The following is a 25,757-nucleotide window of genomic DNA, read 5'->3' as shown; positions in this document are numbered from 1 at the left end:
TGTAAATAATTCTCTATTTCTTTCAAGAAGTTTCTTCTGAGATCCCCACTGTACTCTGGCAAATACACATATAGTGGCTTACTAAAGCATCAGCTCATATACTTAAAAACACAGCCTTGTGTCTGTTTTCTATCACCTGCATGACCAGATCATTACAGTAATGCTCAGCTCATGTCAACCAACTTCCAAAACATGTCTGTGTCCATGAAACTCCTTAATACTCCTCAACTACTTGTGGTTATTATCCAAGAGTAAAAGAGTGGAAACACTGCAATTACTCACTCAAAGCAGGAGCACTTTGTGGGTAGCTGCGTAGACTTTTAATAGATTTCATGCTGCAGTCCAAGCAGTAAAAGAGAAAAGTTCTTGTTAGCTCAACTTCTGTGCTGCAAGCCTGCTGGAAAGGATGTCCCTCCAGCATTAGAAGTTAATTTAGCTGCTTCTGTTACTATTCAATCCCTGGACTCCCTTCTGAGGCTGCCAACACAAATACCACCTGTGAAGGCCATTCTCATAAACTTGTTCCATGAAAAGGGATTTGAAATGTCTGGCTCAGCTCGTCAGGGAACACGTGGGAGCCCAAAAGCTCTAACAGCCAACACACGCAGGAAGGTTTTCTTGCCCACCGTGTCCATGTTAGATAGCACATCTTCACCACACTGCTGTGTTCAAATGTTTATAGGATTCATGTCATTTTCCATGTAAGAGCATTTATGCAGCCAGCTGAATCAAGATGGAATCAGTGGACTTGTACAAATGCTGCTAAAAATTACGCTAGAATAAGTTCTCAATTACTGCAGCAACAACATTAAGTAAATCCCTTAGCAATATGCAAGCAAATAAGCAAACACACCTAGGATTCCTTTATTTTGGGACATTAACTGTGGCCTACACAAGGTAACAGAACCAGCTGAACTTTTCCACACCTCAAACTTCCCTTAACAGCATATGCTAAACTAAAAGCTATTAACAGCAACTTTAGGTTACGAGCTGATCAAATGTTACTGAATTTCAACTGTCAGGCTACAAAACAAAACATCCTCATCTAGTCATTATCCCACACATTTGCCCTTAAATAAGAGATTTACCACATAGCCTCTGCTGCCCAAATTAATGGAGTGTGAAAAAAGATCAAATTTTACAATGGTTAAGGTTCCACATATGCTTGAAAGCAAAAGCATTAAGTTTACTTAAAGATGAATCTGGAGGCCGATTTTCACAGAACTTCATCCTGGGGCCTCACATGTGCTATGTAGCAGTATTCACATTAGTTGCTTTACTGCTTCTATTAAGTGCAGAAGCCCAGGGCACCAGGAATATTTCTGTCTGCTCTGGGGTGTCCTGACCTCCAGGGTGCACTGACTGTGACCCTCATTCATGGAGAAAGCTTCCTAGACTTCAAGATAGACTAGAATCCACAAAAGCGTGAAATAGAGTATAGAGAGTAGTGTAGGTGTATCACTTGGCAAGAAATTTAGATTTTGGGATTTTTAGTACGTTGTGGATGGAAGCAAGATGGAGGGCACAGGGTTTTCTCTTGGGTTTCTTCTTCATGCTTCTTCTTCCTGGGATTGGGTGGCATTTTGTAATTGGGCAGAAAAGTCCGCATTGTGGGCTGTCAGGGATCAGTTACTGGGTTAAAAGGGAAAATAATCTAGGTGCCAGTTCTCAGCTGGATAGTTTAGTCTTAAAAGACCTTGTAACAAGAGATTGTTAGCCATTTTGTGCCTTCTAATGAAAAGCTGCCCAACTCACAGTAGTGAGACTGTTTTACTGGTAAGAAATAATAAACACCAACATGAACTGCCATCTCAAGTGCCTTCAATCCTCAATCCAGAGCAGAGAAACTGACAACTGGGACCCCCCCCAACTACAAAAGGAAATCTGAATTCTCAAGTACATGTAGGTTTTTGCCCTCCACACAGACATTTTTTCCACTCCCTTTTAACTGCCTTAAACCATAATGCTCAATTTTTAATCATATTCAGTACTAATACTGAAAGATTTTCCCTGACAGGCTAAAATACAAAGTATGTATTTATCACAGTAGTTTCTGTTTACACTCATTAGAAGCTTGATTTTAATTTAAAAATGCAACTGCAGTTTATCAAGTTTTCTATTAATGCTATTAAATGGATTTATCGGTCGATGAAATTTTTACACAAATTGCATTAAATGAGAGGCACTGAATCTGGCAGAGGCAAAGAATAACAAAGAGGGGCTTCTACAAGTATGTTAACCAAAAAGGGAAGATCAAAGAAGGTGTAGCCACCCCAATAAACAATACTGGTACACTGCTAACAACCGATGAGAACACCGAGGTACTCAGCTCTTTCCCTCAGTCTTCGCCCCCAACTACAAAAGGAAATCTGAAGAGAAACATCAAGAGCAAACCACTGCTGCCTCACTGAATATGACACAAGGCATTACTGCACTGGAGTTCATAAACCAGTGACAGAATTAGGAATTTAGATCAGTGTCTTTCAGACAAGAAGGTGGTAGTAAGAAGACAATCAATAACAACCATTCAACATAATACCAGGTATACTTTTAACCAGCCTGACACCATCCTTACTCCTCTCCACACAGCTTCATTAAATATACATTCATTAGCATTCACCAGAAATGCACTTTTCATTTGGCAGCCAACAGAGAACAGAAAAAGTCACTATCTCCCCTTGCTTCCCTGTCCTAAACCCTGGCATGAGTCAGAAACAGAGAGGAAAGGAGAGAGGGAGAGATGGCGTGAGCATAAAGGGAAATACAGAGCTCAAGGCTGCTACAGACTGGGCAGCCCCACCACGATGGAAAAACAGCTCTGTACCACATAGCAGGTTCTTACATTTGGAAGTCCTGTCTATCCATGAAACGCAAGGAAGCACACCAAGGGCTGAACTTCATCATTAGCAAGCTTGTAAAACAAGCCACTTCCCTGGTCCCAGGAAGAGAAAGGTGGGGGCAGCCCTCCGAACACTTGGACTAGGCAGATGCATCTGCAGCCAAGAGCTGAAATTAAGCTGTTGGTCAGTTTACATCTTATTAGAGCGCCTCTCTTTTCCAATCTAACAGCAGGTGTTGGCTGAGTCTAATGACACACACAGTTCACACAACACATGGCAGTGTACTCGGGAGCTTCAGCTCTCAATGCACACACATGGGTCAATGGTGCTGGCACTTTCAGTCAGTGCCACGAGGCATTCTTGCTTTGTTCTATTATAAAAATATTTACTGGATCTAATTTCCCACTTTGGATTAATTAAAGACACAGAAACATGTATTTATTTTTCCCAAACAGCTCTGAAAGAGGACTTGGGGCAGTACTGACTGCCTCACAAACAGGCAGACTCATGTGGGATCATCTTTTCTTTACCATCCTGCATTTTGAGTTTGGTTATAAGAACAAAAATTCCCCTGGAACATACAAGTTGAAACACCACAGAAGGTTCACATTTCCCACCTACAAAGCTGTCTCATTTCAGTGACTTTTGAAATTCAGTCACTGGACCTGTTTTCTGAGGTCCAAAATGAGATAGACACATTCTCAGCTTGGCATAGCTTGGCATGGCACCCAGGCCCAGGGTTGTGGGGAGGTGGGTGTCAAAACGCATTAAAAAGGCTGATTATGGAAAAACCAACTTTCAGTTTTAGTTTAAACTGAAGATCTACTCAGGCAGCCAGCACACTAGGGGCATGGGGAACAGGAAGGCAGCCCTTTAATCTGTTATTTTCCAAGTTTTCAAATGGGATGGAGATGCTGAACCATGTAAAGGAGCAACGATCATATAAGCCAGGCCTTTATGAATGTTAGAGGCACTGGGAGAGGAGAGGGGCACAGTCATTTCACCACCAGTGTATTCAGAGGCAAAGGAAGACCCGGGGAAGTGGAAGCCAGAGATAGATCTGAAGAAAGGGAACAGCAGCAATGCAAGAAGGACAAAGACTACACCTGAAAGCTGTTTTGAAAACTCAGTCAAGTTCAGAGAGCATGAAAGGTTCCAAGCCCTTGGGAATGAAGCATGCACAGATTTAAACAAATTGGTATAATAGCAGGATACAGCAGCTTGCAGATGTTGCTAGTATGGTCACAGCAATGACACAACTGCTACATGCATATCTGACTAAAAGAGACACTGAATTCCCCTTGCATTGCACTCAAACCTAAAAACCATCTTCACAGGGGAACTGCATTTTCAACTGCATAAGCTGGGGCAAAGCATGGAGCAAGAACTGCCTGATTTTGGCACAAACTCCTTGCACAGTGTTTAGTAACGCTCCTGTAATTAATGTCGTGGTTAATGCTTCAGGAAAAACCTTTTTAATTCCTGTGAAAATCTGTAAGACTCCCACTGGGCCAAGCCCGAAGACTTTTTAAAGGAACAAAACAAAGAACAACTACTGAAAATTCAAGTTAGCATTTTTGATCTGAAAGAAGTAGAAAAGGGGATTAAAGCTGGAATTTGATCACCTCCAAGTTGAGTACCTCAGTGATGGACCTTGTATGTCTTGGGCTGAGAACAGAAATTCAGTCCTGTGAATTTGAGAAACCCTTCCCCAGCAACACAATAATGGCACTAGAAGTACCATGGTATCAAATAAACTGAGTCTTATCACACTAATCTCTCATGTACAAAATTCCCAAGGGTATCTACTGACCAAAATGTATTACACCTTTAAAAGCACTCATATAAACCATTGAAGAAAAAAAATGTGTCTCTAGGAGTAAGTTGCTGAAACCTGCAGCAGTAAATTACTTAAAAACTTATAAAGGTGTTAGAAATAGCAGAACTATCTACTGTACATAAAAGCTAAGATTTAGCCTTTGATAACCCTCCAGGTATTTCAGAGATTTCACTGCTTTAGTTGCAGAAGCCTGTTTATATTCATATAATTGAGGAGCCATTCATGGAACACCCAATAAAAGAGCCCTAAGTAGTTTTGAGCCTTTCTCTTCACCTTCCACTCCACTGCACTCACATGAGCCATTTAAGGTGTGCTTTTTGATGGATTTTTTTATGGAGGCTTTTTCAGGGTTTTTTTTAAAGTTCCATATTCACCACTACCCAATAACAGAAAGTCTTCCCGGTAAATAGTTTTCTATCTGGCAAACATCAGTACTGATGTCAAGAAAATCCTATTTAACTTCATCCAGTATATTAAGTCTCTAGTGAAATTCCTGAGAAACATCTCTCTATCAAACCCCACCCTGCTCATTTCATGACACCTGCGTAATTTCATTTGATTAAATTCTCCTTTTAAAGTTTTCAATAGGTTTGCACAGGCAAGAGTTCACCCTGCAGCACATGTCCATCCCAAAACTGTTTCTACTTTCCTAGATTAATAACAAGTGTTTTGCCTAGAAATGGAAAAATTGAAGTATCATTATCAGTGGCTTAGACATTCCTTGCTGTTTTCACATCAAGTTCCTGAATTGACTTTGTGATTTTCAAGCAAGGCCCATGAAGCCAAGCATACACTTGGTGCTTCACATCCTTCCCTCAGCAAGACTGAGGGGCATGCTCTTAAAAATTAAAGCAAAATCTGCTGAGAAGCTGTTTCACTTGCTGCGATGCTCGTCAGTATTTACACAAAAGCTGGCTCTTGTTGCTTCCCAGGGACAAGACCAGAGTGCACACTCTGATCTCCCTTGACTGAAAACACTCTAGGCAGCAAGGAGAGATCACAGTTCCTGTGATGCAGTTCTCAAGTACATGTAGGTTTTTGCCCTCCACACAGACATTTTTTCCACTCCCTTTTAACTGCCTTAAACCATAATGCTCAATTTTTAATCATATTCAGTACTAATACTGAAAGATTTTCCCTGACAGGCTAAAATACAAAGTATGTATTTATCACAGTAGTTTCTGTTTACACTCATTAGAAGCTTGATTTTAATTTAAAAATGCAACTGCAGTTTATCAAGTTTTCTATTAATGCTATTAAATGGATTTATCGGTCGATGAAATTTTTACACAAATTGCATTAAATGAGAGGCACTGAATCTGGCAGAGGCAAAGAATAACAAAGAGGGGCTTCTACAAGTATGTTAACCAAAAAGGGAAGATCAAAGAAGGTGTAGCCACCCCAATAAACAATACTGGTACACTGCTAACAACCGATGAGAACACCGAGGTACTCAGCTCTTTCCCTCAGTCTTCGGTGGCAACCTCTCTTCCCACACCTCTCCAGTGGAGGGACAGCAGGATAGGGATTGGGGGAGCAAAGTCCCTTCCACTCTAAGTAGAGATCAGGTTCATGGCCACTGAGGAACCTGAATGTACATGTGTCTATGGGGCCAGATGGGAGGCATCCCAGAGTGCTGAGGGAATTGGCTGATGCAGTTGCCAAGACATTCTCCATGAGATTTGAAAAGCCATGGCAGACAGCTGAAGTCCCAGATGACTGGAAAAAGGGAAGCTACAAAGCCACCTTCAAACAATGCAGAAAGCAGGACCCTGGGAACCACCAGCCTGTCAGCCTCACCTCTGTGCCTGAAGATCATGGAACAGATCCTCCCGGAAGCTGTGCTAAGGCACATGGAGGACGGCAAGGTGATTTGAGGCACCCAGCACAGCTTCACCAAGGGCAAGCCCTGCCTGACCAACCTCATGGCCTTCTGGGATGGAGAGACTCCATCAGTGGGCAAGGGAGGGTTACAGATTTATTTGGGCTTCTGTAAAGTCTTCGACATGGTTCCCCACAACATCCTTCTCTCCAAATTGGAGATAAATGGATTTGATGGTGGGACTGTCAGGAGGGTAAGGAATTGGCTAGATCCAGAAGGTGGTGATAAAGGGCTCAGACCCAATGGACATCAGTGACAAGAGGTTGATACTGTATGATCTTTATGGTCCCTTCCAATCCAGGTCGTTCTATGATTCGTTCTACAATTTTTCCAGAAAGTAATACTTCAAAATATATTCTTTTTGTACATCAGAGAACATCTTTCCCTTCACAGACAGAACAGTGACCTGTACTTAAGACTGCAGTTGCCACTAACTCACTTTCAGTCAACAACCAATTCAAATGTCACATTTAAGACTGACACTTTTCCACTTCCCTGTCCCATCCCACGGCCTGCCTAAAATACTTTGAGCCACTGAATACCTTCCAGCACAACTTAAGCTGAACAGTTAAGAGCTTATAAAGATCTCAGGGATAAAAACTGCATGGCAAACTGTTCAGGAGGGGATATAAACTGAAACAGCAGATTCTTGTCACCTTTCAGACATACACCAAAAGTGTTTCCTGAAGGCTAATTCATAGCTTTTCCAGATCTCTCTGCTGTACACACCTCAAATTCAAGTCCATAAACCAAGGTGAGTCTCAACAACATTAAAGAGGCACCTGAAACTCAAATGCTTTTTAGACTGGATGAGCTTGTCCATTCTTTTTCATTTACAACTTAAAAACAATGACCTCCCATCAGTACAAGGTACCAACCCTTGCTCCCACTTCCTCAGTAACACTGGGAGAGTGAGACAGCAAAACTGCGAAAAGGAGACAATACTCCAAATCTCCCTTCTCCTGCTCACAGAACCATAGAAAAAAGTGGAATGCCTCATGAGCCAGTACTGACTTCCTCCTCCCAGCTGCAGTCAAGACCATGTCAACCCTGACACAGCTGGAGAAGTTAACCATAGGAGAGAAGAAAGGAAGAAATGAATTTTCATGGGCTGCATTTAAACAACAGCTGTATTGTGGAACAGGGAACACTAAATTCTGATTTCTTTCAGCTGCCCACATTTCGAGCTTGAAGAGCTGACCTTCAGATCTAGCCTAATACTAGCTTTCTAAAGTACAAAATAGTAAAAAGAATTAAGAAAGCAAAAAGTATCACTTCCAAGCAGTAGCGATAACACAGATTTATCAGAAATCAGGTTTTCTTCCTTCACATGGCTTGCTCGCTTATTTGTTAAATTTTTTTTCTCCTGTGGAATTAACTACATTATTGCTGTCCAAACACACATCTTCAGTAAACAGAAATGTCATCTTTGCCAGATCCTCAGAGATATTTCAGGGATTTCAGAGCAAATGACAGATGCTAATTTATTGATAAAACATTACAAGGGAAAGATCCATGTGTTTGATGATAATAAAGAATCAATGACAATTCACTGACCTTGACTGTAACAGCTGTGCACTGCTTTTTCTTCTGTTGTTCTTCACTAGCTCTGCGTGCCTGCAGGCACAGACTGGCAGCAGCAATTCCCCACTCTCACACTGACAGTTAATGACTTTTAAATTTAATAGCCTCGATGCCAAGGAGATGTACACACACTGACTAAAGCATATGTGGTACTCATCTCTGTTACTAGCAGGAAATGAGCCGGCTTCAGGAATTCCAAAGCATTTACTGATGGTTTAGACACAAACTGTTCCTCCTTCTCTTTACTTCCATTATACACAGTCACCTAGAGAATAAAGTCTGACAGACCATAATATTTTTCTAAAATTTGGTTCCATTCACATCTCCCTCACTTTCAAAAACAAAAACATCATGGCATAATATCTGTTATGGACTGAAGAGAAGCCATGCCCAAATGTTAAGCAGACTGGTGCTCAGGACACCTGCTGAATTTGCACAAGAAACTGGATTCTGTTTTTCTCTAATTCACATTACCATGAATAGAAGCTATGAACATAAGCTCATTGGCTTGTCTTGTTCTCTCCTACTCTAGTTCTTCCACCTTCTATAAATATATACAGATACACACACAATTATATTTATTATATATATACACACAATTAGAATATTCCTCAGTACAAGTAATCACTGCTCTCTGCCTCCCTCCAAACACAACCAAACAGCAAACAAAATAAAAACTACAATATGATCTGAAACAAAACCTGATTAACTTCCTTCCATTATATTATAGTCTGAAAGAATTACTGTACATCCATAAATTGTACAGACTGTACAATCCAGTAGTAAACAAAGAGGTATTTATCCTAAATACAGATCCAATATAACAAAATATGCTTGCCATTCCCTAATATTCCTACACACTGAAAATTCATGTTTATCAGTGGAGTTCTTTGCTTTAGCTCTCCACAGCAAGAACAACAGGGTTCCCAGAAGGTCATAGTGATTTTCTTGTCACAGTTAATGCAACAAACCCTTCAGTGTAATGGGAAAAAAATAGTTCTGTATATGGCACTGAACCTGGGACATATTTCAGGCACTGACACTTGGGCAGTTTGTTTTGAAAACATTTCAAAAGCTACACCAAGGTGAGCTATTGACTGATCCTAACTTGGACAGGCCCATTAATTTCCCAAACCCATCAGCGTACTTTAAGTTACACTTCTCTCAGCACTTTTCCCACCCTACTTTATATTTCTTTATGAACTTCCTCGAGACTAAAGTGGAAAATTCAAATATGCTTTTCGTTATTTCACAAGCTGCTATCTAACCTATCAGAAGTATCAGATCAGAATCACCACCTCCACTTGCCAAAGGGAAACAGCAGTGTCAACAGGATATTTCTGAAGCCATCCCACAGGTCAGCAGCAGATGGACAAGAAGAAAATTTGTATAAAGTTCCATGAAACACAGCATTATGCCACCTCTTAAAAAGCCATGAAGTCTCTGCATGCAAATATCCTGGCATATATCAAGCACAAGGAAGAGTTCTACTCTGGAAACCCAGGATCTGGCCCACAAACATTTTACTTTGATGGCTGCTTTTTACACTCTTGAAAATATATATCTTAAAAATATATATAGTGGAAAATATGCTGTATTTCCCAGAAATTATTAACTATTTCATATTTAAAGTAGTCATCATAGCATATAATTTACATAAATATACAGTGTGTTATTTTATTAACTTATACTATCTGAGATAAATTTATGGGAAAGCTGTGAAATAAGTACTTAGAAATTCACTCACACTTTGGAAACAATTTCCTCAAGACTAAATACTTTTCTTAACGTGTGCACCATAATGCAAGCTGTAAAGCTCGGCCAAGTATCATGCCCGTTCCATAAAGGAAGTTAGATTAGATGGGTTTTACATCTCTGAGAACTCCCTGTGAAATTCCATACCAAAATCTAGTAGCCATAAAAAATACAGGTGTGACGATCATATTTTAGTACCTGCACAAAAATAACTCACAGATGCCAAAGCTTTTGTTGAAAGTCACAAACATCTGGAAAATTGTTAATACATGAGAATGTCATACCCCTGTAGGTGCTAGCAAGAGATCCTTACTGTCAAAGAGGCTGACCCAAGAGGCAGCACTATTTAACTCTACTCCTATGGCACTCTGGGGCTAGGCAGCCTTGAAGCATGCTGATGAAAAAGCTAAATAAATAGGAAAAGAGATGAGGGTTAAGGAGCAGTAAATCACCACAACAGAAACAGCCAGGTACACACCAGTCTGTTCCGTATTACAGATGGCAATGTAATCAGACCAGGGTCTTATTTGGGAAGACACAAAGCAGGGATACTCTGCATAGTAAGCAGAAAAAAAACTTTTAAAAAAACCCCAAAAGCAGTATCTTTTTGAATACAGCTTATTCATCTGCCTCAGTCAAATCCATTTGACTGATGATTTTTGCTACTTAAACTTCCTGTATACTTCTCTCCTTTTAAAATGCAGAAATGAGAAAACCTGACCTGGGAAAGGAAGTTTTAGAAATGACTCTGATGGGGAAACCACATTAACTGACAGGGCGTGACTCATTGTAATCAAAATCCCAAATCCAACACTGAGTCAGTGACAGAGATAGAGAAGTTTGGTGCTTAATTCTACTTACATTAACTTACTTTTCTCCCTGATTCCTATCCTATCTCCTCCTTTCACTTACCAAGGGCTTGGTTTCATCTTCATCTTTGAAATAGTAGAGCTGGTCCCCCTTGAGGACAAACCAGCGCGTGTGCCAGGTCTTGACAAAGCCCCCCTGCTTCCGCAGCCATCCACACTTGATGGCAACATGCTGCCCCGGGCTCAGGGCAGGAGTCTCTGAAGAGCCATTGTGTTCTTCCATTCTGGGAATGGGCAACTCTCCTGTTGGACAAACGAGGAAAAGATACAATTATTAGATTATTATCCAGGCAGTAACTCGCTCCTTTCAACACAGCTGGAAAAGAAACACGCCTCGGCTACAGAAGTGTGTTAGAAAAGCATTTGCCATCTGCCTGCTTGTTCTCATAGCAGCACCCCATCAGCTGAGAGAACTACTACTCACCTATAAAATAATAATGAGCTGCTAAAAAGCGGGCAAGTGGCAAAAGTATGTTCAACTGCTGTGCAAGACATTTTGACCAGCACTGAAGAAGACATCAGCTGTTTTTTAGGGTGAGTTCTGCTGCGTTACAGGCAGTAGCAAGGAATGAACTTACAGTACTTCCTCTGACTAAGGAAAGCAGCTGACTTACTGGAGGTCCCCATTTAAAATTCCTTGGCAGGCTTGGGGCTTTCAGGTAGTGTTAAAAAAGCCTCTACTTCACCAAAGCTTAATTTTACCCCACCAGACAAGCAGGAGGGGGTTTTGTTATTGTTGGTTTTGCTCCTTTTACAGAAGTCCATTTAAAGGAATGGGGACAGTAAATGCAAGAATAGTTGCACATCACCTCATACAAGCAACCCCTGACTGAACTAAGTGTGTGCCCAGACATTTGTTATAGACATTTGGCAAATCATGAAGAATTTTGGCCCATCTTAAAGCACATGAACTGTACCAAAACTAGAGCTGAATTGTGGAACTAAACTTGACAAAGTTTCATATGGCATTTTGGCCTTATTAAAACTATACCCTTTAACCATTTCTGGACAGTCATGACTCTTCCTGATGAATTTTGTACATGTAATCAGGCAGTAATGTGATTAACTTTCATAGTCAAAAAGGTATTCCTGACCCCTTATTAAGTCTAGAGCACAAACAAATTATTTTGAGTTGCAAGATCTGGTATTTCCAGTTATAATACAAATCAAACCGAAACCTACATGTTCCGAAGAGTTTATACCTAAACGGAATAAAATGTGACTATGACCACAAACACAGCAGTGTGTGAAATCAATCATGAAATTTCACTAAGCGTTTGAAGAACAACATGTTTCTCTTCTTTCCAGACTGCCACTGGCAATCTCTTGCCTCCTCAGGAGTCTGCACAGATGTTAGGGCCCAGAAAAGCTGGCTTCTTAGGTAGCTTTTTGTTTCCAAACATCAGCTTGGGAAAAGAATGAAATATTCTTGACATTGCAGGCAGCAGACATCTCTGACTAAGAACATCTAGACTGAAGCTTTATGCTCTCACTTTAGCAAAGTGGGTTAGTGAGTCCAAGCCTGGCATTCCTGCTCGGGGTCCCCTACACAGCAACAAGACCCCCACTGAACATCGTGAATGGGCATCAGCATTGCCACTGCAAAGGGATGTACTCAGTTTCTAAGGCAGACTAGAAACACAGATAACACACTCATTTGACAGATGAGGCCATCCCTCTGACAATTAATACACAGTGTTACATCACCATAAAATAAATCACAATAACAGAAGGAATCAATAGATTCCAATCAGAAGTAATTCTCAGCCCTTTTTTCCTTTGGCTTCTTGTTCCTACTGCTCACACATCCCCTTTGGAACAACTTCTCCAGCTGCCACCTCTGTTGTGTGTTTACAGCTTTTTCTTTTAATACCCACACACACTGCTTTCACATCCCTGCTCCGGCCTGGATCCTGGAGTCTGCTTGCCATGATTACAGCTCCTCACTGCTCTGTGCCACTGAGGTTAACAGGCCTCAAGACAAGCACAGAGGTTTCAGCAAAGCACAAATTGCAGGATCAAAACTTAAATCACTTGGCATTCTTCTCAGAGAAAGGAAATCTTTCTCCTGTCTCTTTAGAGTTCACCTAGAGTCACCAGAACACTTGTACTGCGAGATTTACGTGAGCCAAGTGGCACCACAAAACATACAAACGTGTCTCGTTCTCTGCAGAGCAGATAAAGATTTTTTTGTGTGTGTGTGTGTGTGTCTGTGGCTACAGTTGAGAGAACAAAAATGAACCAGCTGACAAGTCCGCAGACCACACTGCCCTCTCTCCAAAAGGAAGCGCACCTAACTCACAACTGGTATTTTCTGAATATGAGCAGGAATTTCTTGCATGCTGCTGGGTTTTGCTTGGACCAATGTAGATGCCAAGAAGCAGCCCTCCAACTCACACCTTCAGAAAGTGAATATTAGCAAATATCTTATGGAAAGCATTGTAAACAGCAGGTGAATTACTGCAACCAAAAAAAGGAACAAAATCATTACCCACAGGCTACCCTGTGCTCCTTGGTGCACAACTGCTAAGCTGATCAGATCATCTCTGCTGCCTGGGCAAGCCTCAAGGAGTTTAAATACAAAGGAGTTTAAAAGCAGCATCCATGTCTACCACTGCCGTGCTAAAGACATTAGGTCCCTATTACACTTGGACCATAAACAAGAATCTAAATACCAAAGTCAAAACCAATTAGCTGTTTGGATGAAAGACAACTTTTTATTTTCTTTCATGGAGTCACATGCCAATGGTGCTGGTATCAGTGTACAAAGTAAGTATATGGATTTTTATCTAGCCAAGGAAGATGTTAACACATCTCCATCTCTTTGGTAAAATTTCTATCTATTTCTGCAGTATTAAAACAAATGAGGTGTAGGAGAGACAACAGGTCTACTGCTCCCAAGTCCTCATGGGACAGTGTAAGATCTCCTTTAAAGCAGTAGTAGATACTTAGACATGCTCTGTACAAAAAAAATAAAGATAATAAAAAAGCTGTATTATTTCATTCATTAGTGATTTAACTCTCTGCACCAGTAAAAAAATCAGCCACCTAACTTATCTGCATTTAGTCCTGAGATTAAGTTTATTTGTTGTTTTTCATATATCCTTTGCTTTCAATGTCTGCCTACTACAAATCAGACTTGGAATCAGAAATTTCAGCAGCTGGCTCAATTTCACTACTTGTTTTTACAGCTGTTTCAACATTAAGATCATAAAAATAAATTGCAGAAATATCAGGGTGCTGGCACTGATGCAGAGAACAGTGAGGTGCAAACAGTATGTAAACAACACATGACAAAGTGTGGAATTGCATCAACACACTCCAAGTCCTCTCGGTCTCATAAGAAGAGGCAGAAAGCCATGCATTTTCAGCACTAAATGAGAATATTCCTCAAACTCATCTTCTCAACAGGAAACACAACTTGTACTTGCTGCCAGAGTCAACTCTACTGACTTGGCCAGCCTCCAGTTTAGGTAATGACCAGAACTGAATCAATTCTATACAATATATTCATTTGGGGCTGCCTGTGGGCTCACTCTCCTGGGCTTGTCTGGACATCAGGAGTGCAAAGCAAACAAAATGAGAAATGTTCCCTGACACACTGGCTCTGCAACAACAGCTTCTGGCCCATGGAGACCATCACCATCTACCACTGCTGGCCTCAATCCAATCTTTTTCTGGTCCCATAAAGCCACTTGCCTCTCTCAATGGTCTGTCTAGAAGGCAACTAACCGCACTTGTGTTCTCCTTGCCAATGTGGAAGGTCTGTGTTGGCAGCAGGCAAGGCACAGAAAGCAGGGAAGTGTTTCTCCTCAGCTACCACTCACTCAATACTTGAATGATGAAATTGGGCATCTCCCCCAGATCCCAGCATTTTGCCAGGAAATAGTCAGAGAAACCCATTAAAGCACATCAAATCCAGTTACAGGAATAGCCACAGGACTGCATGAAGATGATCTGTTTGGCAAGAAACCCTGGTGGTTTGCAGTCAATGTTTTTCTTCTCACTGAAAGTTCTCATGGCCAAGATAGCACATTTCAAGCATGTAAAACATCAGCAGAGCTCACTTCCAGTAACTCTCCATCTTTGCCACTGCTCAAATGCTGTTCTTTGCAGCCCAATGTCAGCCCACCACAAAATGGATAAAAGCGGGAAGCTGCCAGAGTGCCTGCCCCAGACCCATACTCTTTCAGCCTTTCTCATCTAATTCTCTTCCTCTCACAAAGGAGCAGACACACATAACACTGCACAGACATGACTTCCCTACACCAAACACGTGGACAGATAGGCAGTAAGAGGCTGCAATTTTGCAGCAACAACAGGCTTGGTTATTGATGAACATATCTGCCAAACACACAAACACATGCAAAATTCATAAAAGTACCTGTGACATAATGGTGCTATGTAAAACTAGATTAATACTTCAACACTTACACCTCTTTCCAAGTGATGCCCAGTTTTGGGCTCCCTTCTCCTAACAAGTTATACAGAGCATCAGTGCCCGAGTTTATAGGTACCTTTCAGGTTCAGAGTTGCTGCCTTTGACCAGTGAGTTTCCTTTCAATTTATTTTTCATTTAGTCTTGCTGAGTAGCAACTTCTTAAAATCATTTAGTATGTGAAAACACTGTCAGCATTCATCTTGCTTGCAAGACACCCCAAGATACCTGAGTATCTTCTGCAACAAAGGCATAAGCTTGTAAGCAACTGCTGCAGGAAGCAGAAGACTGGCCTATTTCCCACCATCAGGATACTTCAAATCAGTTGCTACTCATCTGTTGTGTCAATGGGATATTGCACATGGAAGGAAAAATATGTCAAAGAGGTAAAAACGTACTTAATAAGAGAGCTACCTTTCTGTTTGTGCTTAGCATTTCAACATTGCATGGAGCACGTCTCAGTTTCTGTCACTGCAAGGAGAGATTTTACAGCATTCCTCTCTTGCTTCCAAAGCCTGCAGCAGTGCACTTGCCTGTAGCTTTCTGCCACAAACTTTTAGAACAGACATTATAAATTTATCCAAAAGGTTTTCTGAGACATCTACCTGCCAGAACGTTACTGCCACTGCCCTTGGAGCACTGGCAGTAACGTTCCTAGGCACAGGTCACCTGGCTGTCCTGCATTACTCACTCTTACTTTTGTCCTAACAGGGACAGCCTGAATATATTTTTCTTGAAAGAATTTTAATTACAAGGCATAATTACTCCTTAGGCAATAAACTGTGAGAGGTGTTATGAGCAGTCAAACTGCAGGAAGGTGATATTCTTCACTGCCTGGTGCAGCTGAGGGAGAGACATCCGTTACTTTTTCAATACATTTTGGGATAGGTTTGAAAACCAAAACCCAATAATTTTGCCAGAAAATTGAGGCCTTGGTCAAATACAACTCTTTAGTGCCTCATTCGTATTTTCATGTCAGAATCTTCTAACGCATTCTTAGACCAGCCAAAGCTTTACAAGCCCACTGTTTTCTTACAGAAATTCAACACAGCTATAAACAGCCCAAATAAAATTAGACTTGAGGATTTATAAAGAATATAACTTCTTGTGAATTACAACAGGAATTAGTTAACAAATTTGGTCAGGCACTTTTGAAAACATCCACTTCTGCATATTTATTTTCTTTGATAATGACTAGTGTTAGTAAACACGCACATAGTTTTGTAAAAGCAAAGCAACTGCAGCCTGTTACTGCAGCATCACATCACACTGTCAGATCTGCATTTGGACTAATTTTCACAGCTTTAACTTTAGCTGCCCTTGCCATTCAGTCCTATTCTGTGAAAATCCACACACCAGCTTTCTCCTCTCTGTGGCAGCAGGAGCCATAACAAAACTGCAAAGCGAAGAGCACTCTGTTGATCACAGATTCTCTCCTGAGACCTAGAAAGAACACTTGGTTCTCACCATCACTTCCTAATCCCACTAACTTTTTTGCGTGGAGATGGACTCCACCTGTAGAATACTTGTGTAACTGACAGACATTTGCACACAATCTGTCTGGGTATTGTTTCTCTGGTACAGATATACCATACCTGATCTAGCAGTGGCTGCAAAATGTCACAGCACAGGAAAGGGTTTTGAAGAACTTCAGCAACAACTTCCAAGGATAACACCATCTCTGTTATGCTTTTTTGCATGCTACCCATTATGTATATATCCCCTCAGCTTTTTCCTCACATAGTAGCACACAATTGCAAAACAAGACTGCTGCTACCAAAGCAACTGGAAAACTGAAGGTGTCCCTGTTCATTGCAGAGGGGTTGGAGTAGGTAACCTTTAAAAGGTCCCTCCCAACACAAAACTATTGTATCATTAGAATGGAGTGGTCCTTAACCTGCCAGGTTTCTACCCAGACTCCCATTTCAAGTGTCTTATTCTGCACAACTGGCAATGCTAGAGGTAAACTGCATACAGCAGAAGATCAGCTGTAACTATCTGCAGAAGCTTAAACTACAGACAAGGCAATAAAGAGCCTCTGATAGCTGAAAGGGTCAAGTGATGCAAGATGGACAAAAAATGCAGCACAGCTGACAAGTCTCAGGAGCTGAAATATTGAGCAGTGAAAAGGTCAGGGAGCAAGTCAAAAGCAGCATCTGGGAACAGCTGAAAGGCATTTCAAGTCCCAGATGTCTCTTCCAACCAAAGGGTAACACTGCCTCTGAATATCTGACACTGGAAATACATAAACCCTGTTTACAGCTTCATACTTTACATGGAGAAAGTAGTCATAAGGACAGCTTAAAAGTAACTTAATTCCCACATGTGAGTGGTGAATACTTCAGCAGATACTGGCTTCACTTACAGAAGAATTGATTAAGAGTTGTGCCCAAGCATGATCTCAACAGATGATCTCTCAAAATATAATCTCTAGTACCACACTTTGTTCTCAAAGACTGGTGGCAAAAAACATCTGAGTACAGATGTCAGCATCTGACAGCATCAGCCCTCTGACAGTGAATCACTGAGAATGAAACAAGGCTGAATGCTTTTTTAGGAAATCCAACACAATGGGACTTTCCATGTTGTCCAATTCACAGCAGTTCAGACCTTGCACATTCGTCATAAAACTGATCAAGAGAATTAAGACGCTACAAGTGACGTTCACTAAATATGCTGCCAGGCAGCAAAAATGCATTCCAGTTTGTCTACGGCAGCAAAAGCCTGCTCCCAAATCTGCTGCAGTACTTGCAAATCGAAGGAGCTCACAGGTTCTGCAGAAAGAGTTTGCAGTTGCTGGAGAGTGGGAGGAAGAAAGACAAGTATTTGCTGCCTGCAACACTTCAAATCCCTCTCTTGGCTGGAGCAAATGTAGTTCCAGCAAAGTCCCAACTTTGGCAAAAAGAGTACTGGCTGGCAACATCTCTCTGGACACTCAAATGTTCAGAGCAGGAGGAACCTCATCTCTGGGTGCCTCTACAGAAGCCTCAGGGGAAACAAAGGAAGGTTCAACCCACCTCAACTCAGCCCACAATGACCTTTAAAGTCTTACATTAGTTCACATTTGATAAACAGAAATCCATGGACTTATTTTGAAGGTATTTGCTATGAACATTTCATGCAAAATTACTTCCTCTGCTTTGTTATGCACAATGCAATGTTTATCCCTGTCAGCAGAAAGAAATTCAAGTAACAGCAGCACTTGGTGATCTGCTGTGAGATTCCTCTGAAGCCAATCTCTCTCACTTCCATGTGTTCCCCAGCAGGATCATGGCATCACAGATGTGCATGTGGGAACATCCTGCCCCCAGTGTGTCAGAGGAACTGACAGAGTTACAGCCCGTGCCTACACTACATGCAGAATTACCATGCCCATTTCCCAGCTGTCCTGTGTGCATCCAGAGGAGTACCTGGATATTAAGCAGGTATGCACATACTGTACACAGGTAGTGAGCACCCACCCAGCCTCAGAGTATCTTGACACTGTCCCAACTCAAATAAACACAGGCAAGTCAGAACCAAAGGCTCAAACTTGGCAACCTCAGAGGTGCATCTGCTTCCATTCCTACTAAACTTAGTACCAGAGCCAAGATTTGTGTCCTTTCTGCGTGCCAACCCCAGCAGGACCTAAATTTTAAATAGACCTACTTTTAAACAGGAATCAGTATAGTTTTAATGCTGTTCAGAAATGTTTTATGTAAATGGTAATTGCCTCTGTCACTTAAAAAGATTAACCATACTGACATAAATTTCCATGCTATAATACTGGAGACAATATAGTCAGATTTTTTAGAAAGCAGATGTGTGTCTTTCCACTGAAAAAGCCAACTCTAAATAAGCACCATTACTTTGCAGTTGACATTTCCATCTTCTGCCTAGGAAAAGCATTAATTCATACTTAAAGAACTAACATTTCATTCTGTAAGACCAAGTTTACATCAGAAAAACAGAGTCCACAATCCTTCCTACGTATTTCAGAAAGCAGCAGTGTGTATGCCATGCCACCTAAATTGTTTTAGTAAATGAAAAATTATCATGTATTAGTAAATGAAAAATAACACCACTGTGGTACTGCCCTTTCCAGTAAAGCTCTAAGCAAAGTGAATAGGGTCCCTGAATTCCTAAATCAGCACCAACACTATCCTTTGACTCTAAAACGAATTCATATGGGGGAATGGAATAAATTCATGGGGTCCTTACCCTTTAAAAGGTCAGTCTGTGCATGGATGCTAACACCTACTTTTCCAGCTTGTACTAAAGGAACCCTTAATAGCAAAGCCAACTCTGCTGTGTTGCATCCATAGTCTTCACACTCCACCATCATAACTCCTAGTTAAAAGGTGACCACACCCTCCCTAAAAGCATTTTATGTTCACGTGTCTCTTTCTGGTCACTGCTGTGCCATGTGAGCTGAAGGAGAAGCAGAACTAGGGTCAAGAACACTTCAGCAAGTAACTGGTTACCTTCAGTGACCTGAAAGCCAGCTAAAAACTTGTAAGCATCTTTTACTGACATTGCTGCACCCAAAATGAAAAAGGGAAAACCAAGTTATTCACCTAAAAAGATTCAAAACCAGCAAACATGTATATGTTACCTACATAAAACTTAAGGCAAACATTATGTCTAGAGTATTTTTTAAAAAAAAAAAAGCACCAACTAGTAGCAAACAACATTGGGCACTCTCCAGGTTTTAGGCAGGCTACAAAATTAAAAAGTGACATTAACTAGGACTAACACTTCAGAAAATAGATAAAAAAGCAAAAGAAAAATAATCCAAAGACAGCAGGTCCTGGATCTGTAGCCCCTTTCAGACTGTGCTGAGCACGTTCATGTTTAGAGAGTTCAATTTATTCTATTTATCTAATTTAAGAGAGGCAAGGTACCCTGAGAATATAAATTTCTTCTGCTATGAATGACAGAGGTCATTAACAGCATAAAATAGCATCAAGAACAAACCAGCAAAATCTACCTTTTCTTATTAACTCCCTTCACAGTAAAGAGAGTCTGTGTTTTCTCTAAGTCACTATCTAAAGAGGAGAACATCAGCATGCCCAAGGGAAAGGAGGTTATCACCTGCGGTCAGACAGGCCTTACTATTTCACATTACTGTAGTCAAAACAGCAGAGAAGCCTTGCCATCCATATCCCAAAAATGCCCCATCTCTCCATATGACCATCATGGCTCTGCATTGTTGCTTTCTTGATTTTTTTTTTTTGTTCTTTATTTTCACAAAGAAGAAAAGGACACCTTTTTTTGCCTTGCTTGTAACCTTCATGTCTTCTGTGACTTGCACCAACACCATCCTGCATTTCAAAAGCAACATGTTTCATCAGTGCAGGAAACCAAATGAAGTTTAAATCAGGGTCTCTCACAAGCTCAAGCAGCTCCTTCTTTGCCAAAACACAAATTGTTTGAGGATTTATTTTTGCAGAACAAGGTGCATTCTGGAAAGTATGAATTACATGAGCTGACTGCTAAAACAATCAGCACCACGATTTATTCCATTTGCAAAGCCAGTTCAGTAGAGCTGGGTGAAAGCTACAACTGTGACTTTTATTATTTTACAACTACCAGCTATGGACAATTTTTCCCAAGGAATCATACTCACAACCAATCTCTAGAACAGACACTGCAGAAAAGCCAATGTAAGGCAATTAAATTAATCCAGCCTCCTAGTAACTTCATACTTCCTCTTTATCTTCAACCCTAACTATACCCTTACTTTTTCATCTTATCTTGATCAGATAACTATTTGAAAAATAACTCTGCTCTTCTAAGTTGGAAGGTAAAATCTCTAGGTATCAACCACATAGAAAGCCATTTTTATATAAAGTTGTGTGGTTTATCAGCTTGATCCATCATTCACCCAAATTTAGGAAGCAAGTTTAATTAGAACAGATGTAGATGGAATAGGATGCTTCAGATTCTCTTCCAACAGACACAGCGGTTCTCAAGACAATATTTCAACCTTTACAAATAGAAAAAGATAATTAACCTTTTAACAAACTAGATTAGCCAGTACAAATAGACAACATTTTAGCAACAGTTGGGTTATCTAGAAAACAAAACGAACTTCATGCTTTGGGAGTTTGCAGAACAGATGCCCTGATTACTGTCTTGTGACCTGACTTCTCTTCTTATATTAGCTCTGGCAAAGCTTTTCTAATTCTTCACTTTTTTGTTTTCAATTATTCCTTTGTCTTTTTGAAGACACAATACTGCTGGGTGCCGCCTCAGAGCTGTTAAGTGTAAACAGCAAGACTCATCAAAAACATTTATTTGACCTTGCATTTCCTAACAAAACAGTCAAATGCCCTGGAAGTTTCAAATAAATAAAAAAAATCACTTTATACATACAATTTTCAAGTTGACACAAAGAAAAACAATCCAGCACAGATAACAGATGTCAGACATTGTTTATGGAAGGCATTCAGCTTTAGAGCAATAGGCTGTGCAAAAGGAATCAGGACAAAACACATACAAAACACACCAATGCCCACAAGCACCAACACACTTTGCCTCTTAGGATGATGAAATTTGCCACGTGTTTCAGCAAAACAAACAAGAAAATTGCTAATCCAGTTGCTGTTTGTGACTAGGCACTGTAAGAGAGAGCAGCATCACCCACCTACCTTGTGCACCAAGGTGTGCTGAAGAGTCTAAGTATCAGCTACTGAGATATCAACCATCACCAAGTGTCCTCGGCCAGGATCTGGGAGAAAGCTCCAGGAGCAGCAGCTCATTCAGAACAGGTGAGATCCCCACACAAATACCAGCAGCAGGAGCAGGGAAGCAGCAGTAGGCTCCTCTGCCCTACGCCAAGAGCCAAGTGGAACCACAGCTGAGCCGACGGCTTCGCTGTGGGTTCACTGCTGCTCTCCAGCTCAGCCCACACCAAAGGGATACGGACCCAAACCTACAAATAAAAGCAGCTAAACTTGGACACCCCCGCTTTGCACAGACAGAGGAACAACTTCACTGTGATGCTTGCACTCGCAGAGCGCTTGCAGTCATATTTCACCAGGAACTAAAACGTGTTTCCAGCATTCCAGCTCTCTGCTAAATTGGATGCAGATGACGAAGGGTTTTTTCCAAACATATGGAAGACAGTGCAGCTGAAATCTCAGCTAGGCCTTGAGAGATCCTGTACATAAGGCATTAAGCTTTCTACAACACACAAGGAATCTAGGCGGCAACTATTATGATTTCATTTCAGAATGTGATTTAAGATGATATTACGAGACACAAATGTTAAAAGAAACTATTAAAAGCCTTTCATGTACTCTCAAATAAAGTCAGATGTTCATATGCCATGTATGTATCTGAACAACCTCTGCTTTCAATGGAAGCCTGATCTCCACTTCAAAGGGAGGAAATTAGACAAAAGGGAAAAGAATGTACACCTCTCAGTATTGGAAGCCCCAGGAAACCCAAGACCAAAGGACTAAATCCATCACTTTCCCAACACCCCCAAGACAGACAAGCCTACAAGATGTTTAACCAAAAGAAAAATCAAAAGCACAAGCATTTTGCAGTCCTTGCTCTCAGCCACCAGTACATAAACTTTGCTCATTCTATTTTTTGAGTAGTTACAGCATAGCAAAAAACATTTCTGTACACCCACTGCTAATGTAACTTCTGCTTAATGCTGTGAAAAGAAGCCATTCCCTCCACCAAGTGTAGGTGGCTTTCTTGTTTTAATTGCTGTTGCAGGCAGGATGTGTGTTTAATTTTTTCAATGTTTAGTCTGACCTCAAATTTTAACAACAGTGACCACCATGACTGAAATCAAAACATTAAAAAAATATTTAAGTCCCAGCTTCCCATGTTTTTGTCCCCACCCCCCCATTCTGAAAGTATTTCTACACATTAGAAGTTATTTAATGGTGAACAAATTCTTCTTCTGGCGCTCCATCGTTTGGTACACAGCTTGAGAGGAACTAGTTTTATCTGTAAGCTCTGCAGGAAGTAGTTTTGACACTTGGAAGAAGCAGATTTTTCATGAGATACCTTGCTGTAGTATTTTCTCATTGCTTAGAATTTTGTCTGTCTGCTCTGAGTTGATGCCTTAGTCCTTACAAAGAATATGTTTGAAACTTCTCCAAAGGAGCAATTATTTCTGCCCTCAGTGGCACAAAAATACTGTGAATAGCTTGAAAGTTCAACCATTACCATTGCACTTTCAAGAACATATTCACTCTGATGCTTGAAGAGTGTCAAGTATTTCTTTTCAGACACATATACAATTCACTGGGACAATCCACATGACCAAAACACATTAATATGGCTACTATTACTGGTTTAGCCATTATTAATCCTGTTCACACTGAGACAGATTTCAGACAGCTAATGAAGAAGCTGCATAAGTTTATTTCCAAAATCCTTGAAAAGTTATCTGTGCATTGCTAACTCTTCCTCCTTCTCAACTCCAATGACAAGACAATTTACTAAATTTGTCTGGAACCTTCACCAAAACTCACTGAAAAATACCGTCAGTTTTAAAGCTAAGTGCAAGACATAGAGAGCTAAATCACCATTAAGTACTTCTACTTAATTTCCATCACTATTATCAGATCTCTGCATAGACTGCACCAAAGTTACCCCTAGGCTTGAAATTAATCAATGTTTTCTTCTGGCAGAGTGGGAAATGACCCAGGAAACAGTTTTAATTTTTTTAAAAAAAGACGTCTTTTACTCACTAAGCAAATCATTGAAAAATTACACTCGCAATAATTTAAAGCTTGTTCAACAACCTATAAAGTTTAAATATCTTCCTTTTTCTAGCTATTTTTACTAGTTTTATAGAGTGTTTTTGTAGGTTCATTTTGGAAGGGTTTTTTTGAGTTATTCTAAAATCATTTTGAAAAAACAGTATGAATGAAAATGAGGCCTAGGTTCATTTTCTGGATCCAAGAAACTGCAGGTGGAATAGGAGTGTGTGTGACTGATGTCAAAGCATCTCCTTTTGCCCTGCCCCCTCTTCAAACTGTCCTTTTGTAATTTCACCTCAGTGTATTTTCTCCTGCTCGAAACTGGCAAATGAACATTCCCTTTATAAATATTTTTGTACAAGGGAAATACATTCCCAGGAACTTACTAGGCAATTATTTGGCTACTCCTCTTTCATGCAGCTCAGTCACACAGCTTATCCTGCACAAACACCCACGCAGGGGATCCAAGCACAACACTGGCACAGCTGTGGTCAGCCCTTCACAGCTCCACACCTGGCTCCACAGCACAGAAATGTAAGGGAGGTAGGGCTAAAACTCCACCTGCCCCCCTCAAGCTGTGCCAGGGAAGCTAAAACCAGTCCGCCTTCTGTCCCCACCTCCTAACAGACCTGTACACCAGAAAGGACAGTGTAAGAAAATCCCCCTGTCCACTCTAAGTCCTTCATTTCTCCACAAAGGGTAATGAGCTAACAATGTGCCTTATTGGTAACCAAAAAAAAAAAAAAAAAAAACAACCTGCTTCCTGTCCCTGCTGCCATTTTCATTGGCTAGTCCTAAAATAAGAGTAACAATATCCACCACAGTCATAAGTACACAATTTATGGCAGAAAATGGCACAACAGAAACTGAAGTACAATATATAAAAAATAAGTAGATATATTTGTCTTGGCAATCACTTAGTAGTAAATTACTGTATGTGAATTACTGCCAAATCCAGGTACAAGCTCAAGTACACATAAGAGCTCCTGAGAAGCATCCTTTTAACACTGTTAAAAGTGCAATTATTATTGCATTCCTACTGAGCCCTAGCAAATTGTGAAGAAACCCCCCCCCCCACCTTTCTCAGGTTTTTCTCATCCCAAACTTGAATCTGAGTCCTACTTTTCATTTAACCTCATCATTTCAGATACATTCCATTATCCTCAAAGTGAACACACACTATATTATTTACTACATTAGTTTACAACATGCTCTCAAAATCAAGCAGTGGTTGCACCAGTAGGAAGCCAACAGCATGAAAAAGTGACACACTTCACAAGAGCTGCCCTGTGCAGGCAGAACTCAACTTCAACTCAGAGCAGATGCTGAGGGGAACCTGACCGTGTCCCTGTGCCACAGTTTATACGGAGGACTAAGCCACAATTTATCCTTCGAATTACTCAGTTGTGAAGAACACAAAGTGAAAGGAAAAGAAGAAAACAGATGTTGTCACCACAGCTGATTGACAAAGGAAGGTCTAGACACATCTGGATATCATGAAAGCTAAATATTTTTAACATGACTTCCAGTTCTTCTCTCTGGCAAATACGCATTAGATGTCCTAATACCTAATCCCAAGTTATTTGGACTGGTTTAGAAATACACACCAAAAAAACACAACAACCAGGGAAAAAAAGAGGGGAGGGGAGAAATTTCCTGCTGGAAAAAAATCCCTTGATAAGCAGCACAGTGCACAATGGAATTAAATTCAGAAACAGTTGTAAGATTTCAACACAGCCTTCCAGAACAAAGCTGGTTTTATCATCTTTATTATGGTTCACTGGAGAATTTTACTTTATTTTTCCTGTAAGGAAGGAAGGACATAAGTAGCTCTCACA

The 25,757-nt window shown here is 40.7% G+C and overlaps 1 protein-coding gene across 1 annotated transcript in view; it reads right to left on the bottom strand.

Moving 5' to 3' along the window:
- ARHGAP24 (Rho GTPase activating protein 24) overlaps window positions 1-25,757 on the bottom strand; it is a 184,417-nt gene that overhangs the window by 143,515 nt on the left and 15,145 nt on the right. Inside the window, exon 2 of the mRNA XM_041412122.1 lies at window positions 10,814-11,013. Within this exon, the coding sequence (XP_041268056.1) occupies window positions 10,814-10,993 (180 nt within the window). The 5' untranslated portion in view covers window positions 10,994-11,013. The remainder of the gene's footprint in view (window positions 1-10,813; window positions 11,014-25,757) is intronic.

This window comes from Onychostruthus taczanowskii, unplaced genomic scaffold (genome assembly GCF_017590055.1).
Source record: "Onychostruthus taczanowskii isolate IOZ18803 unplaced genomic scaffold, ASM1759005v1 scaffold38, whole genome shotgun sequence".
In the NCBI taxonomy this organism is placed as follows: Eukaryota; Metazoa; Chordata; class Aves; order Passeriformes; family Passeridae; genus Onychostruthus; species Onychostruthus taczanowskii.
This window is presented reverse-complemented; position numbering and strand designations above follow the sequence as displayed.